Raw genomic sequence first — 13,568 nt, 5'->3', positions numbered from 1 at the left:
CTCAAGATTTTCTTTTTTTAACTTATAGGTACAAAAATTTTTAAAGAAGAAGCTGTGTAGGTCTAAGAAAATAATTTATCAAAATCATTAAAGTTCAGCAAGTTGCTAGAACAAGATTCAAAAGCCAAACTGCACGCATGGCAATCAAAATCAGAAAAACATATTTGGAGGAAGTTATTGCTTATAATACAGCAAAAGAAGAAGATAACTAAGATAACTAAAACACTGCACAAAGATGTTTAAGAGAAAATAATTGAAAATTGTAAAAATCAGTTGAATTGAGGCTACCAGTTATTAAGTGGAGATAAGTCTTTATATATGGAAGGGTCCAATACTCAGAACCCTCTGAACTAAACCCAGTTCACTACAAGGCAAATTACAGTGCCAACAGGGGCCTTTCATTCCTTTCCCAACCCACGCTTTACATGCTGTTGATGATAATAATAATAAATACAGAACAAAGCCCCTGTCAAGGAGAAGCTTGGTTTAAATGACTGCAAGAGGAAATTTCCTCTTTAATGTGGCACCGCACGCTGCAGAGACTCATATTGGGTGAACGTGCAGACAATATGGGCTGCTCACTCCTAAACAGGACATCTTTATCACCCCCCTTGTCTTAGTTTCTTTTGGTTGCTGTGATAAACACTGACCAAAAAACAGCTTGGGGAGGGGAGGGTTTATTTACAAAAATTCACAGTCCGTCACTGAGGGAGCCAAGGCAGAGATGAGGGGATGGAGCCTGGGGGCAGAACTGGGCTACAGTCCTCCCTACTGCCTCGCTTCCCGTGGCTTGTTCAGCCTGCTTTCTCATACAACCCAGAACCTCCACCCATGGCATCACCCACAGTGAGCAAGGTCCTCCCACATCAACTACTAATAAAGAAAATATAATATGCCACACACATGCCTACAAGCAATCTGATTAAGGCATTTTTCTCAATTGAAGTTCACCTTCCCAGATGACTCTTGCTAGTGTCAAACTGACAAAAACAAAACCAAACAACCTAACCAGAACACCCTTCAGAGACCCAGGGAGCAACATCAGAAGATGGGACAGAGAATGGAAGGGCCGGATGTGAGGGGGCGCACTGTGGACTGCTGTCTTCTGGACGTCACACGACCACTGCACGCGTGAGGTCACAGAAGCTGCGGTGACCTGCACAAGACTGCGTCTGTCAACATTCTGTGATGGGAGGGGAAGGGCTCACACAGCCCACTTCCCCGAGGAAACGCGGGCTATGCATGTTGCTAAGGGAGGAAGAGACGTACTAAACGCACAGCTACTGGTGAGCAGCTCGTCTATCCCTGGGTGAAGAACTCTCCACCCCTGCTCATACAAGCAACTCTAATCAAACTTGTTGTGTTGCAAAAAATGAAAGTAGATGGGAGGGGCACGTAGGAAGAAAGGGTTCAGTGAAGGGGAAGGGAAATAAAATGTGATAAAGGTTTGAATAGGATCAAAATACATTGTGTGTGTGCATGTGTGTGTGAATGTGTGCGGGAGGGAGAGATGGAGAAAGAGGACTGCCTACTATTTAGGCTGACATCTAAAAAATAATTATCTGAATAGTTATGCTTCCCTTAGCACATAAGCTAGAAAACAAAGGAAAGGAAACAGGCTACCAGACAGGAGGACGGTGGCAGCAACAGGCACACTGTTGTGCTGGTGAAGGAATAAGCACCCCAAGACCTGTCAATCTAGCCACAAATCAAGACAGAATGTTCCCTTATGCTATACAAAACCCTTCAAGACCTTCCGAGGCCTGCAAACGGACCCCTTTTGTTTTCTAAGCACAACAATATGAAGGTGGTGGCTAAAATGTCCCTGTTACCTGGGTCCCTACTCCCCTTAAAGCACATTTCTTTCCCAAGCACACTACGTGCTCCCCACCAAAATCTCACAGTGTTCCACTAGGAGTATCACAAGAAGTGTGAGACAGAGCGGCTGCCAGCGTGAGATCTCACAGTGCTCCACTAGGAGTACCACATGAAGTGTGAGAGAGACGGAGAGGACAGATTGTTCAGAATGTCTAAGTTCTATGTGCAAGCTCCATTATTTACATGTTTAAGGACTACATGAGAAAAACTGTTGAAAGTGACGGAGACAAGAGAGAGCGTTCAAAGGCATAAGCTAAAATTAGCCCCATCATAACTATGGCAACTTACTGGAAACTATTTACAAAACATATTTATATAGTTCAACTTCTTTTGTTCATTACAAATAAGGCAAATTTATAAACTGATGCTTTTCTGTATAATAAAATAAACATCATGGAACAAAAATTTAATGCTATAAACATATTGACTTTAATTTTTATAAACTATTAGAATGGCTTTAACACATCAGTCAATTATCAAAACAGAGTGAACTTCTTATATAGTTTTCTAGACAAAGGAAAAAGATATAAGAATAGGGAAGTGAGCACAGGCCACTTCAAGTGCTTAGGTGGATAAACGGTCAAAATCAGAAATAAAGACCAAACTTGAGGCCAGGGAAACCAAAACAAGTTAACAAACTGAACACAGCGAGTCAGAATTAACAAAGCAACAGCTAAAGCTAGAAATGCCAGGCTTTGTGAGGCAGAGACCCACCAGTGCTCGTGGGAGTGCAAGGATGAAGGCAGTGTCTGGGGAAGCTCGTTCTAACAGCTGTGTGTGGGACGAGCTGGGAAGGGAAGGGAAGAGAGGCAGGAGCACACAGCTGAGAACGAGCTGGGAAGGGAAGGGAAGAGAGGCAGGAGCACACAGCTGAGGACGAGCTGGGAAGGGAAGGGAAGAGGGGCAGGAGCACACAGCTGAGGACGAGCTGGGAAGGGAAGGGAAGAGGGGCAGGAGCACACAGCTGAGGACGAGCTGGGAAGGGAAGGGAAGAGGGGCAGGAGCACACAGCTGAGGACGAGCTGGGAAGGGAAGGGAAGAGGGGCAGGAGCACACAGCTGAGGACGAGCTGGGAAGGGAAGGGAAGAGGGGCAGGAGCACACAGCTGAGGACGAGCTGGGAAGGGAAGGGAAGAGGGGCAGGAGCACACAGCTGAGGACGAGCTGGGAAGGGAAGGGAAGAGAGGCAGGAGCACACAGCTGAGGACGAGCTGGGAAGGGAAGGGAAGAGGGGCAGGAGCACACAGCTGAGGACGAGCTGGGAAGGGAAGGGAAGAGGGGCAGGAGCACACAGCTGAGGACGAGCTGGGAAGGGAAGGGAAGAGGGGCAGGAGCACACAGCTGAGGACGAGCTGGGAAGGGAAGGGAAGAGGGGCAGGAGCACACAGCTGAGGACGAGCTGGGAAGGGAAGGGAAGAGGGGCAGGAGCACACAGCTGAGGACGAGCTGGGAAGGGAAGAGGAGCAGGAGCACACGGCTGAGGCACGCGAAGCCTGCGGATGAAATGCTCGCAGGAGCTTCAGGTCTCAGCACACACTGAAGCATCCTGCAGTTGGGACCAGATCTGCACAGGAAATCCGCTGACGCTTCACAGACGCCTGTGTTCACCTGCAGTCTATCACGGCAGGTCAAGGGCGGCAGTTTCCCCTGGAAATACGTGACAGAGTCAGATTTGGGGAGACTTTGGGTTGGGGAGCTAGAGAACAGAAGGCGCTGGATCTACAAAGCCTACTGAGACACTGAGGCATGGCGGGAACGAGAAACAAACCAGACAGCAGCAGTCCTTAGTGAAGAGAAAATGAGAAGGCAGAGAGGTGCCCTTACGTTTGTACCTCATACTGTTTCCATGACCACCTCGTTACTGTCTTCAACGCATAGATAAACCTTTTAGGATTTAATTAGGTATTCAAATCATAAGCATAATTATATCAATATCTACAGAGTACTGCACCATAAAGTGAGATAATGTACATTAAAGGATTCTAACTATAAAAGCTGTAACTATAAAGGAACATTTACCATACGAAGCTAAAGACAAAACCATCTTTTGTTAAATTCTCTTTGTTAAATAAATAAACAGTACGAAACCATGACTGTCTGAATCCCCCAATTCTTGTTTAGAACAAAGCCTGCAGAAATAGAGCTACAAACAAGCATCTGAAACAGAAATAACTTCAAAAGAAATCCTTCAGAAACTCAAGGACAAACCTACCAAAGTCAGTATACAGAATAATTCATGCTATGGCTATCTTCAGCTTCTACAAGGACCCTCCCAATCTTACTCAAACCATAAAACACATCCTAATAATTGACTCATACAACATGGTCGTGTATTTTCCAAAATAAAAGCTACTGTGAAACCATCACAGTGAGTCTCAGTATAGAGAGGACACCATCACAGTGAGTCTCAGTATAGAGAGGAAACCATCACAGTGAGTCTCAGTACAGAGAGGAAACCATCACAGTGAGTCTCAGTACAGAGAGGAAACCATCACAGTGAGTCTCAGTATAGAGAGGAAACCATCACAGTGAGTCTCAGTAGAGAGGACACCATCACAGTGAGTCTCAGTATAGAGAGGAAACCATCACAGTGAGTCTCAGTACAGAGAGGGAACCATCACAGTGAGTCTCAGTACAGAGAGGAAACCATCACAGTGAGTCTCGGTATAGAGAGGAAACCATCACAGTGAGTCTTGGTATAGAGAGGAAACCATCACAGTGAGTCTCAGTATAGAGAGGAAACCATCACAGTGAGTCTTGGTATAGAGAGGAAACCATCACAGTGAGTCTCAGAACAGAGGGGAAAAGGATTACCTGAGAAGGACCCATTGACAGAAAAAAAAAAAAAAGAATTACTCCTGCGTATTTGACACAAGTTAACCTTCTTTCCGGATTTAATTAAACTTAAAAACAGTAATATCATCTGGTTGCTTTGAATTGTGTTTTGTGATTTTCCAGATTAAAAGTTGTGTTTAATTAAGTTCACATAGAACAAGCTTTGTCTCCCAAGTCATGTGTTGTGTCCTCTCCTCTGCAGCACTGTATTCCATCTATATCTCTCCTTTTCCGAATCCTGCAGTGGTCCCACTACATTAGCACTACATCACAGATGAGGAAACCATGCTCAGTCTAGTGAAGTTACAAACAAAACTAGCACAAAAGCCAGCTTGCACACTCTGGTCTCCCTGAGGGCACTGAATAAACTAATCTCAAAATGAAACACTTGTATCTTCTCTGGTCACTCTTCTGGTGGCAGTAAAACCAAACTAACCACAATAAACCAAAGTTCATGGTCTGGGTACAAGCAGGAAATGTTCCACCTTAGGTATAGTCAGCAATGGCAGAGCCCATCTTTCTACCCAGAAAACACACTGTCACACACTCATCCTTCCAGTCACCTTCAGCAGGCACGTGGACAGTGGACATAACTCTACTACCAGCATGGTATTCCCAACAGGCATCAGAGGAAACAGTGTGAAACTGAGAATGCCCAGGTTGGTCTGGGCAGCAGGAGGCAGTAGCAACATGAAGTACCACAGATAAACCTGCCAGTGTGCAGCACAGCAGAGTCATTTTTAGCGATCTGCAGCACGGCATCTGTCACCAGACAAGTTTCATGTCATGGCTGGTTTTTAGTTTCCTTTTCTACTATCTGGTTTTTCTTGGTTCTGATTAGCTAAGGCTAGAGCCCTCCCAAGAATCTGGTGAATACATCAATAAGGTTTTGCTGGGCGGGCGCATACGCCTTTAATCCCAGCACTCAGGAGCAGAGGCAGACAGATCTCTGTGAGTTCAGGGCCAGTCTGGTAAAAAGGACAAGCTCCAGGATAGCCATGGCTACACAGAGAAACCCTGTCTCAAGAAAACAAAACAAAACTCAGTAAGTTTTCAATCAGTCCTTTTACTGATTTCAGGCTAAAACAGTAACCTATAACAAAACAAAACAAAACCCACTAAAGAAAGCATTTAGTAAATATGATAAACAGCAGATAACCGTTCTTTATCAAATCCTACTGCCCTAGTATTTCAGTGCTCTCATGTATGCTCTGCCACTGTGCTCCTAAGCTAGAATCTACTCTACATCTGACAGTGTGTCCAACAACAAAAACTGAAATCAGGTTTCTTTACCTCTTTCAAAAGCAACTCACCTAAGAGTTATGTTCACTGGGTTTCACAGTAAACTTAGTTGAAATGGCTTACCTGTCAGGAATACCTAGCCTCTTGACACTTCTATAAACTGAAAGAGTGTTTGCAACATGCCGGTAATTGAACCAGAATCGGGAGGTGCACACCTAAAGATAAAACAGAGACATGCATTCACAAGTCAGACCATAGCTTACAGGACTATGTCCCTTGGAGTCTATAGAAATGCCTGAAGAAAGCATCTCAAGCTTAAGACATCAAAGAACCTTCAATAAAATCAATGTCCCTACAGGGAAGCTTTTGCAACTGCTATTAAATAAAAAGATCACCCAATGGAATAGAAAACAACCCAGGTCATCTCCATTTCTGTGAGTCTGTAATGTTCTGTCTCTAACAGATTCAATTCTTTAGAATCAGAGAAAATGCCTATGATCTCCCCACAGACTAGATGCCCTCCAGGATGTAATATCTGCTTCTTAATTTGTTTCATTTGTTGTGGGAAGTGAGACAGACACAAAATACAACCTATAAAATAGCTTCATCCACACGTGAGAAGAGCTACGTTATTAGGTTAGTAAAAACAGCAAGCAAGTCAACTCAATTTTTCACTTCAAATAAAGATCAGTAAAAATATCAAGGGTACTAGAAAGGGTCTGGAGAGATGGCTCAGCTCAGCTTGCAGAGGACCCAAGTTCAGTTCCTATGAGCAGGGAAAGCCGTTCACAATCACCTGCAACTCTTAATTCAGGAGAACTAGTGCCCTCTTCTGGTCCCCACAGCAGTGCACTCAGACACAAGTCCATATTCAAATACACACACACACACACACAGAGAGAGAGAGAGAGAGAGAGAGAGAGAGAGAGAGAGAGAGAGAGAGGAGAGAGAGAGAGACGAGAGGAAGAGGGGATAATGAGAGATCGAGGAGAGTAGTGTAGAGAGCGAGACTGTCTAGATCGTAGAAGAGAGAGGAGAGAGAGAGAGAGAGAGAGAGAGAGAGAGAGAGAGAGAGAGAGAGAGAGAGAGAGAGAGATCCTATTTTTAGGTTACTGGGGAAATCTAACTATAGCTCAGAAGCTAGGTTTTGGAAACCTAGTTCCAAGGAGATGCACTGAAAGGTTACGGTCAGCTATTGTATTTCCCCCCACACTCCTGCCTTCTGCCACGTGCCTGTGGTCACTGCAGAAGTGACAAATCTGAGGGCAGTAGTATAGGGGCTCAAGGCTCTACATAGCTGTTGTGATTTCTTTACTACTTAGAGTGAATTTTCATCCTATAATGCAGCAGGAACAGACTGAAATTTCTGACCCTACTAAAGCATATATAACTCAGTCATATTTACATATATTTTAGGTATGTATTCACAACTTTTCCAATAAAGCACTGCTGAGCAAAAATGAAAAGAAAATAAGATAGTTACAAATCATTGCCAAAAGCCAACAGTTTCCCTAACTTGAAGTTTTTTAACTTAAAAAAAAAGTACAAAACAATTTACAAGAAATTAACCACAACGAGGCCAAGATTTCTGCTGCACTTTATGCAAACTAAAGGCCTTTTGTGTCAGCTCTTTATTTAGTAAATGTAAAAACTGCCCTAAGCTTCCACAGCAAATTACCAGGAAATAGAAAATAGACAGGGAACATAAAGAACATTAACAGAAAATACTAACTTCATATAAATTATTTTCTACAGTTATCATTTTAGCAAACATAAAATCAATTATAAATCAGCATCAGTAGAGCATTAACTAGTCTACAGAGAAATCTAATTACTAATTTTTCATTTCAAGCATTAAAAGGATTCTGTGTCTTGTGTTCCTCTGAACAACAGCACCTCAAATGCAGTCTTTACTTACAAACCACCTCTTGGAAGAAAAATGAAAAGGAAGGAATATTAGTGGCTGCTTTCAAGTTCTTTTTTAAGAGAGAGAGAGAGAGAGAGAGAGAGGAGAGAGAACCTCTGTCTCAAAGAGAGACAAGGTAGGGTGGGAGAGAACAGAGAAGAGGAAAGGGAATCGGGGGAGGGGGAGGATTTTCTTTATCAGAATTTTTTTGTGTGTGTGTGTGTGTAGGAGAAATACACTATTGTTCAACCTCTACTGTAAGGCTGGCAGCCCTGAGAACTCCTTTTTTTAATGTAGCATGTTCTGGGTATATTCCTGCTCCAGAGAATCAAAATTTTTATTTTTAAAATGTAATTTTATTTTCAAAAATTTAACTCACAATTCACAAAAGTTTTGAGATCCCTATCTAATATGAGCAGTAAGATCTATCCTTAAAGAATGTACTTACCAAAACAGCCCAGTTGTTTGTGTGGCCGCTTCTAAAGAACTGCTCTGCTTGTTCCTGGAAGCCAGAAAAAGGCAAAATGATTAACACATATGCACATTTTAAAAACATGCAACTCCCCAATAAAGAGTGATAACGATATCTAGGATTCACGGGCGTTTTTAATAGAATCTTTAGATGTACTTATGTGTATGTGTGCTTTGCCTGTATGTATGTGCACTAAGTGCATGCCTAGTGTCCACAAAGGTCACGAGAAGGCACTGGATGCCCTGTGACTGATGTAACAGATGGCTGTGAACCACCAAGTAGGGACTGGGAACCAAACCTGGGTCCTCTGGAAAAGCAGCCAGTGCTCTTAACCACTGAGCTATCTCTCCAGCCCCTCATGGACTTTAACTGCAATAGCAATCATGATCAGTTTATGAAGATATTGTATTTGACCTCATGAACAAAATAATCAAACACACACTAGGAACTACTTTAAGATGATGGCCCAGCAGGTAAAGGCACTTGCTGCTAAGTCTGAGGACCTAGGTTTAATTCCTGACTCACATGGTAGAATTGATTTCCATATGTTATCTTCTGACCTCCACAAGCATCTCATAGCACAAACACACTCACATATATAAACAAAAACAAATTAACTAACTGTTGATTAATTAATATTAATTAATGTAGTTTCTAAAAGATACTGTTTCAGAGCAAAAATCCTAGTTTAAGATGCTAATAGAGAAAAAAGCCCTAACCTAGAAACCGGAGGTGAAAGGTGCAGTTTTGCTTGAGACACTAAGTAAACAAAGTACCTTTAACTCACGTACTTGACTCCTGGGCTGAGGGTATAAATTAATGGTAGAGCATTTGCGTAACATGCAGTGGCCCCTGGATTTCATCTTTAGCATAGAGAGTAAGTAAGTAAATTAATTTAACCCCTTCCACACATTCTGAGCAAAAGCATTGCCAATCCCACATCACGGCATCATTTACAGGGCGGCAGAGACATGTGCACTGTCCCTGTTAACCTAGGACACACTACACAAAGCTAGTGAAGTCATGTTTGACTCTTGTGCAAGGGATTTATCTGTTGAAAACATTAAATTGACATTTAAAATCACAGCCTCACAGCACCATTTTCCTCACCATGACGTATTTTCTCCACTGTGCCCCTCATCTTGGGAACTAATAACTTACTGTATGCACTACCGTCCCCTCTTCCAGCAGGATCTAAGTTCTAAGGGACAGGGCCTTTCAGCAAGCAGATGCGCTGCCGCAGTCCAAATTAGGTTTATAGTGGGCTCTGATCAAATATTTCTGAACAAATGAATATATTGTCTACACGACGCGATGCCAGTGACGAAAACGGGAAACTGAAGCCTCATGAAGAGTTCACAATACGGAAGAATCCTATGCAAAAACTGTAAGGAAATCGCTAAGTGTCAAAATTCTCACTAGGTTATTGTTAAAGTAGTCTCTCTGTGCGATGAGAAGACGGGGTGGGATGGGGACACCAAGGACCTCTCACCATTTATGGCACTGTTGAGTATAACAGTGCCCCAAAGATAGCTTTGATCCCAAGTATAAGATATATCATCTCCCTCCTTCCTTAACAAAAAGAAAGGAAGGAAGGAAGGAAGGAAGGAAGGAAGGAAGGAAGGAAGGAAGGAAGGAAGAAAAAAGCACCCTTGAGTGACATGGGATGTCCTTCTGTATATGTGTTACTTTGTTGGTTGATGAATAAAGCTGCTTCAGCCTGTGGCAGGGTAGAGTAAAGCCAGGCGGGAAATCCGGAACAGAGATATAGAGAGAGAGTAGGCGGTGTCAGAGAGACACCAAGTAGCTATCGAAGCAGAAAGAACCTTACCGGTGGGCCACAATTTTGTAGTGATATACAGAATAATACAAATGGGTTAATTTAAGATGTAAGAGTTAGTTAATAAGAAGCCTGAGCTAATAGGCCAAACAATGTTATAATTAATATAGTTTCTGTGTGATTGTTCGGGTCTGGGCAGTCGGGAGACAAACGAGCAGTCTCCATGTAAACCTGAGCTTCTGACGTTCTCCTCCAACTCGAGTCTCCCGCTGCTGATCTCTAAGATCTCTGCAATACGACCACGCTTTAATGCAGGCTACAACATTCCACACCAACGTCGGGAAAACATGTGTGCTAGAGTGTTCCCAAACACTTCTGAGCTTTTCTGTCAAGCTTTCAATTTCTGTAGCTATTCCTGCAGGGATGTTTACCGTGGGACTATTTGTTTTAAACGTTTTATCCAAAACAAAATTTTTCCTGTGTGTTTCCATTTTCCACTCAGTCTTTACACTGCAAATGATTACATATATGTGGATTCAAGTCTTTCCTGTTAAACTGGTGTTCAGTATCTGTACTTACTATGTGCTGAATACTTCTATTTGAGCTCACAAATGTATCTCAGGCTATCCTCTGACTTAGTGACATGTACCACTTCATATGACATGTACCACTGCAATAAGTTTGAACTACATTTGCACATTTGGTATTTCTGCATATAAAAACTTCAGCATACAATATCATCTTCCCAACTAATGAACACAATTTTAACGACACATTGTTCTGTTTGCTTCTCTGTTTCTGTGATTAAAACCCACACCAAAAGCAACTTGGAAGGAGAGGGTTTGTCTTATACATCACAGTCATTCATGAAGGGAAGTCAGGACAGGAACTCAAGGCAGAAACTAGAGGCAGGAATTGAAGAAGAGGCCATGTGGGAACACTGCTTACTGGCTTGCCCCCTTAGCTTGCTCACCTTGGTTTTTTGCTTGTTTTATTTTTTTCTTTTTAATACAACCCAGCACTACGTGGAACTGCGCACAAAGATCTGGGCTTCCCACATCAGTCATTCCTCCAGAAAATGCCCCCAGACTTGCCCACAGGTCAATCTTACAGAAGAGTTTCCTCACCTGAGGTTCTCTCTTTCCACATGACTCTAGCTTGTCTCAAATTGACAAAAGCAGCCAGCACACACATTAGATAAAGATGTGTGTGCACAACATTGCACTCACCAGCCAACACACACATTAGATAATAATGGGCATGCACAACATTGAACTCACCAGCCAACACACGCATTAGATAATGATGGGTGTGCACAACACTGCACTCACCAGCCAACACACTCATTAGATAAGATGGGTGTGCACAATACTGAACTCACCAGCCAGCACACACATTGGATCATGACGGATGTTCACAATGATGAGCTCACCAGCCAGCACACACATTGGATAATGACGGATGTGAACAATGATGAGCTCACCAGCCAGCGCACACATTGGATAATGATCGGTGTGCAAAACACTGAAGTCAATGAACTAACTGCTCCAAACAGTACTTATCACTAGAACAGTCACCAAGTCCGAATTCAAATCTGGGCTCTTCACTCACTGGCTAAGAACCATTTAGAGAGGCTGCTTACCGTCTTCAGGCCTTTATTCCCCATGGAATGTAGGAACAGTGACTGCAGCAAGTGACTGCCTAATAAATGGCAATTTCAGGTGTCTGACTAGCAGGAAACTTTCAGAGACAAACGGTTCCACTCAGGTGAAAGAATAGATCCGCCACAACCACCACCACTACCACCACAACCCCCAAAAATTTAACAGCTGCCTAGACACCAAGGAAAGCAAAAAGCAGTGTGCTGTTGTGCGTATGCACTAGACAGGGATTTGAAAGCCTGAGCTAAAATCTAGCTGCATATAACAGGGACACAAGTCATAGTTCACACTTTAGACTTGAATTTCTCCAAAAGAAAAATGAGATTATACGTAAATAACCTCTAGTGTACTTTCCAAGCTCAAAATAGTTATTCTATTAAAACTTTACCAAAAAAATCTGAGGGAGGTAACACAGTTATTCACTCAACATTTAGTTAATGGAGCACCTACTATGTGCCATGGACCATGTAATATACAGTGAAGTCACCAAATAGCATGCTGTTTCCTCTTGAGACCGTCAGAGTTTAATACAGATGAATGTGTAAATGCATCACACTTCTCTGTAACATCTATTAATTCACTATATTCATCGGACATCAACCCTGGTGTGTAAAATAGTACGTCACAGTGCTTGCCACCAAAGACACACTTTAGCAAAGAGCCCACCACACCATCTGCGAAGCCAGCAAATGTGCATTTTTAATTGTAATGGGAGGATAAGACTTTGTCGGGGGAACGTTTGCCTACTTAAGCGTCATTTTGGGTGAATACCCAAAGGATGAAAAAAAAGATAAAATACAATTCCAGACAAAGAAAATTTGAGCCAATGGCAGAAGGGGTCCCAGTGGTTTGAGAAACTGGCACTTTAATATATCTTGACATTTAAAAAGGAGCGTAAGAGACTTCAAGAAGGGGGCCTGTAGGTCGTGACCATGTTAAGGATCGGGTTAGCATTTTCAAAGTTACTCCTTCCACAGCTTAGAGGACAAACTGAGGACCTGAATCCTTCCGAGCACAGTTAGGAAACTACAGCAATCTAGGTGAGACAGAAAACTTTGGCGTGGCATTTGTGTAATGTCTGCCAACTGTCCGGGTTCCTGGGCCAGCAGGACAAGCAGGTCTGAAAAGCATGTCAGAAGAGGGAGGGCGGGGCCGAGGGACAACAGCACGACCACGACAGTCCCCAGGAAGCTCGCCCTGCCTGTCAGCAGGAGCAGGGGGCTTGGCCCGCGGACCAGGACGCTTTAGAAGACAAGACAGATCAGGTCGTCGTCCCAGCCGCCGGGTCGGGGCCGCCGGGTCGGAAGATGCTGCAGCGGGCGGCTCCCCTCCCGTGCACCCCACGTCGCAGGGCTCGAAGCACGACACACGTCCTCCCCGGCTCGCCTCCACAGTCCGATGCCTACCTCGAAGTGGCCAGCGGCGGAGCTGCGGGGAGACAAGAGCGCCAAGGTGGCCAGGGCAGCCACGGGCAGGGCGAGGGAGCAGGGGGGCGCCATGTTTGCCGGCCTCTCGCGCCCCGTACGGCGGAGGGGCGGGGCGAGTGCCGTAAAGCAGCGCGCTGTCGTGCGTATGTGCATGCGTCTGTGTGTTTGTGTGTCTGTGTATCTGTGTGTAGTGCATGTGTGTGCAGTGTGTGTCTGTGTCTCCGTGTGTATGTGTGTGTGTGGTGCATGTGTGTGTAGTGTGTCTCTGTCTCCGTGTGTGTGTGGTGCATATGTAGTGTGTGCCTGTGTCTCCGTGTGTGTGTGTGTGTGTGTGTCTGTCTGTCTGTCTGTCTGTCTGTCTGTCTGCG

The 13,568-nt window shown here is 43.9% G+C and overlaps 1 protein-coding gene and 1 non-coding gene across 2 annotated transcripts in view; both read right to left on the bottom strand.

Annotated features, from left to right (window-relative positions):
• Pigk (phosphatidylinositol glycan anchor biosynthesis class K) overlaps positions 1-13,299 on the bottom strand; it is a 77,377-nt gene extending 64,078 nt beyond the window's left edge. The window contains exons 1-3 of the mRNA XM_038312118.2: positions 13,180-13,299; positions 8,309-8,362; positions 6,078-6,169 (exon numbers count right to left, since the gene is read on the bottom strand). Coding sequence (XP_038168046.1) covers positions 6,078-6,169; positions 8,309-8,362; positions 13,180-13,272 — 239 coding nt within the window. The 5' untranslated portion in view covers positions 13,273-13,299. The remainder of the gene's footprint in view (positions 1-6,077; positions 6,170-8,308; positions 8,363-13,179) is intronic.
• LOC119801528 lies at positions 8,081-8,214 on the bottom strand. The gene has a single exon (XR_005283218.1). It is a non-coding gene; the product is annotated as a small nucleolar RNA U109 (small nucleolar RNA).
• Positions 13,300-13,568: the final 269 nt, after the last annotated feature.

This window comes from Arvicola amphibius, chromosome 14 (genome assembly GCF_903992535.2).
Source record: "Arvicola amphibius chromosome 14, mArvAmp1.2, whole genome shotgun sequence".
Classification (NCBI taxonomy): domain Eukaryota; kingdom Metazoa; phylum Chordata; class Mammalia; order Rodentia; family Cricetidae; genus Arvicola; species Arvicola amphibius.
This window is presented reverse-complemented; position numbering and strand designations above follow the sequence as displayed.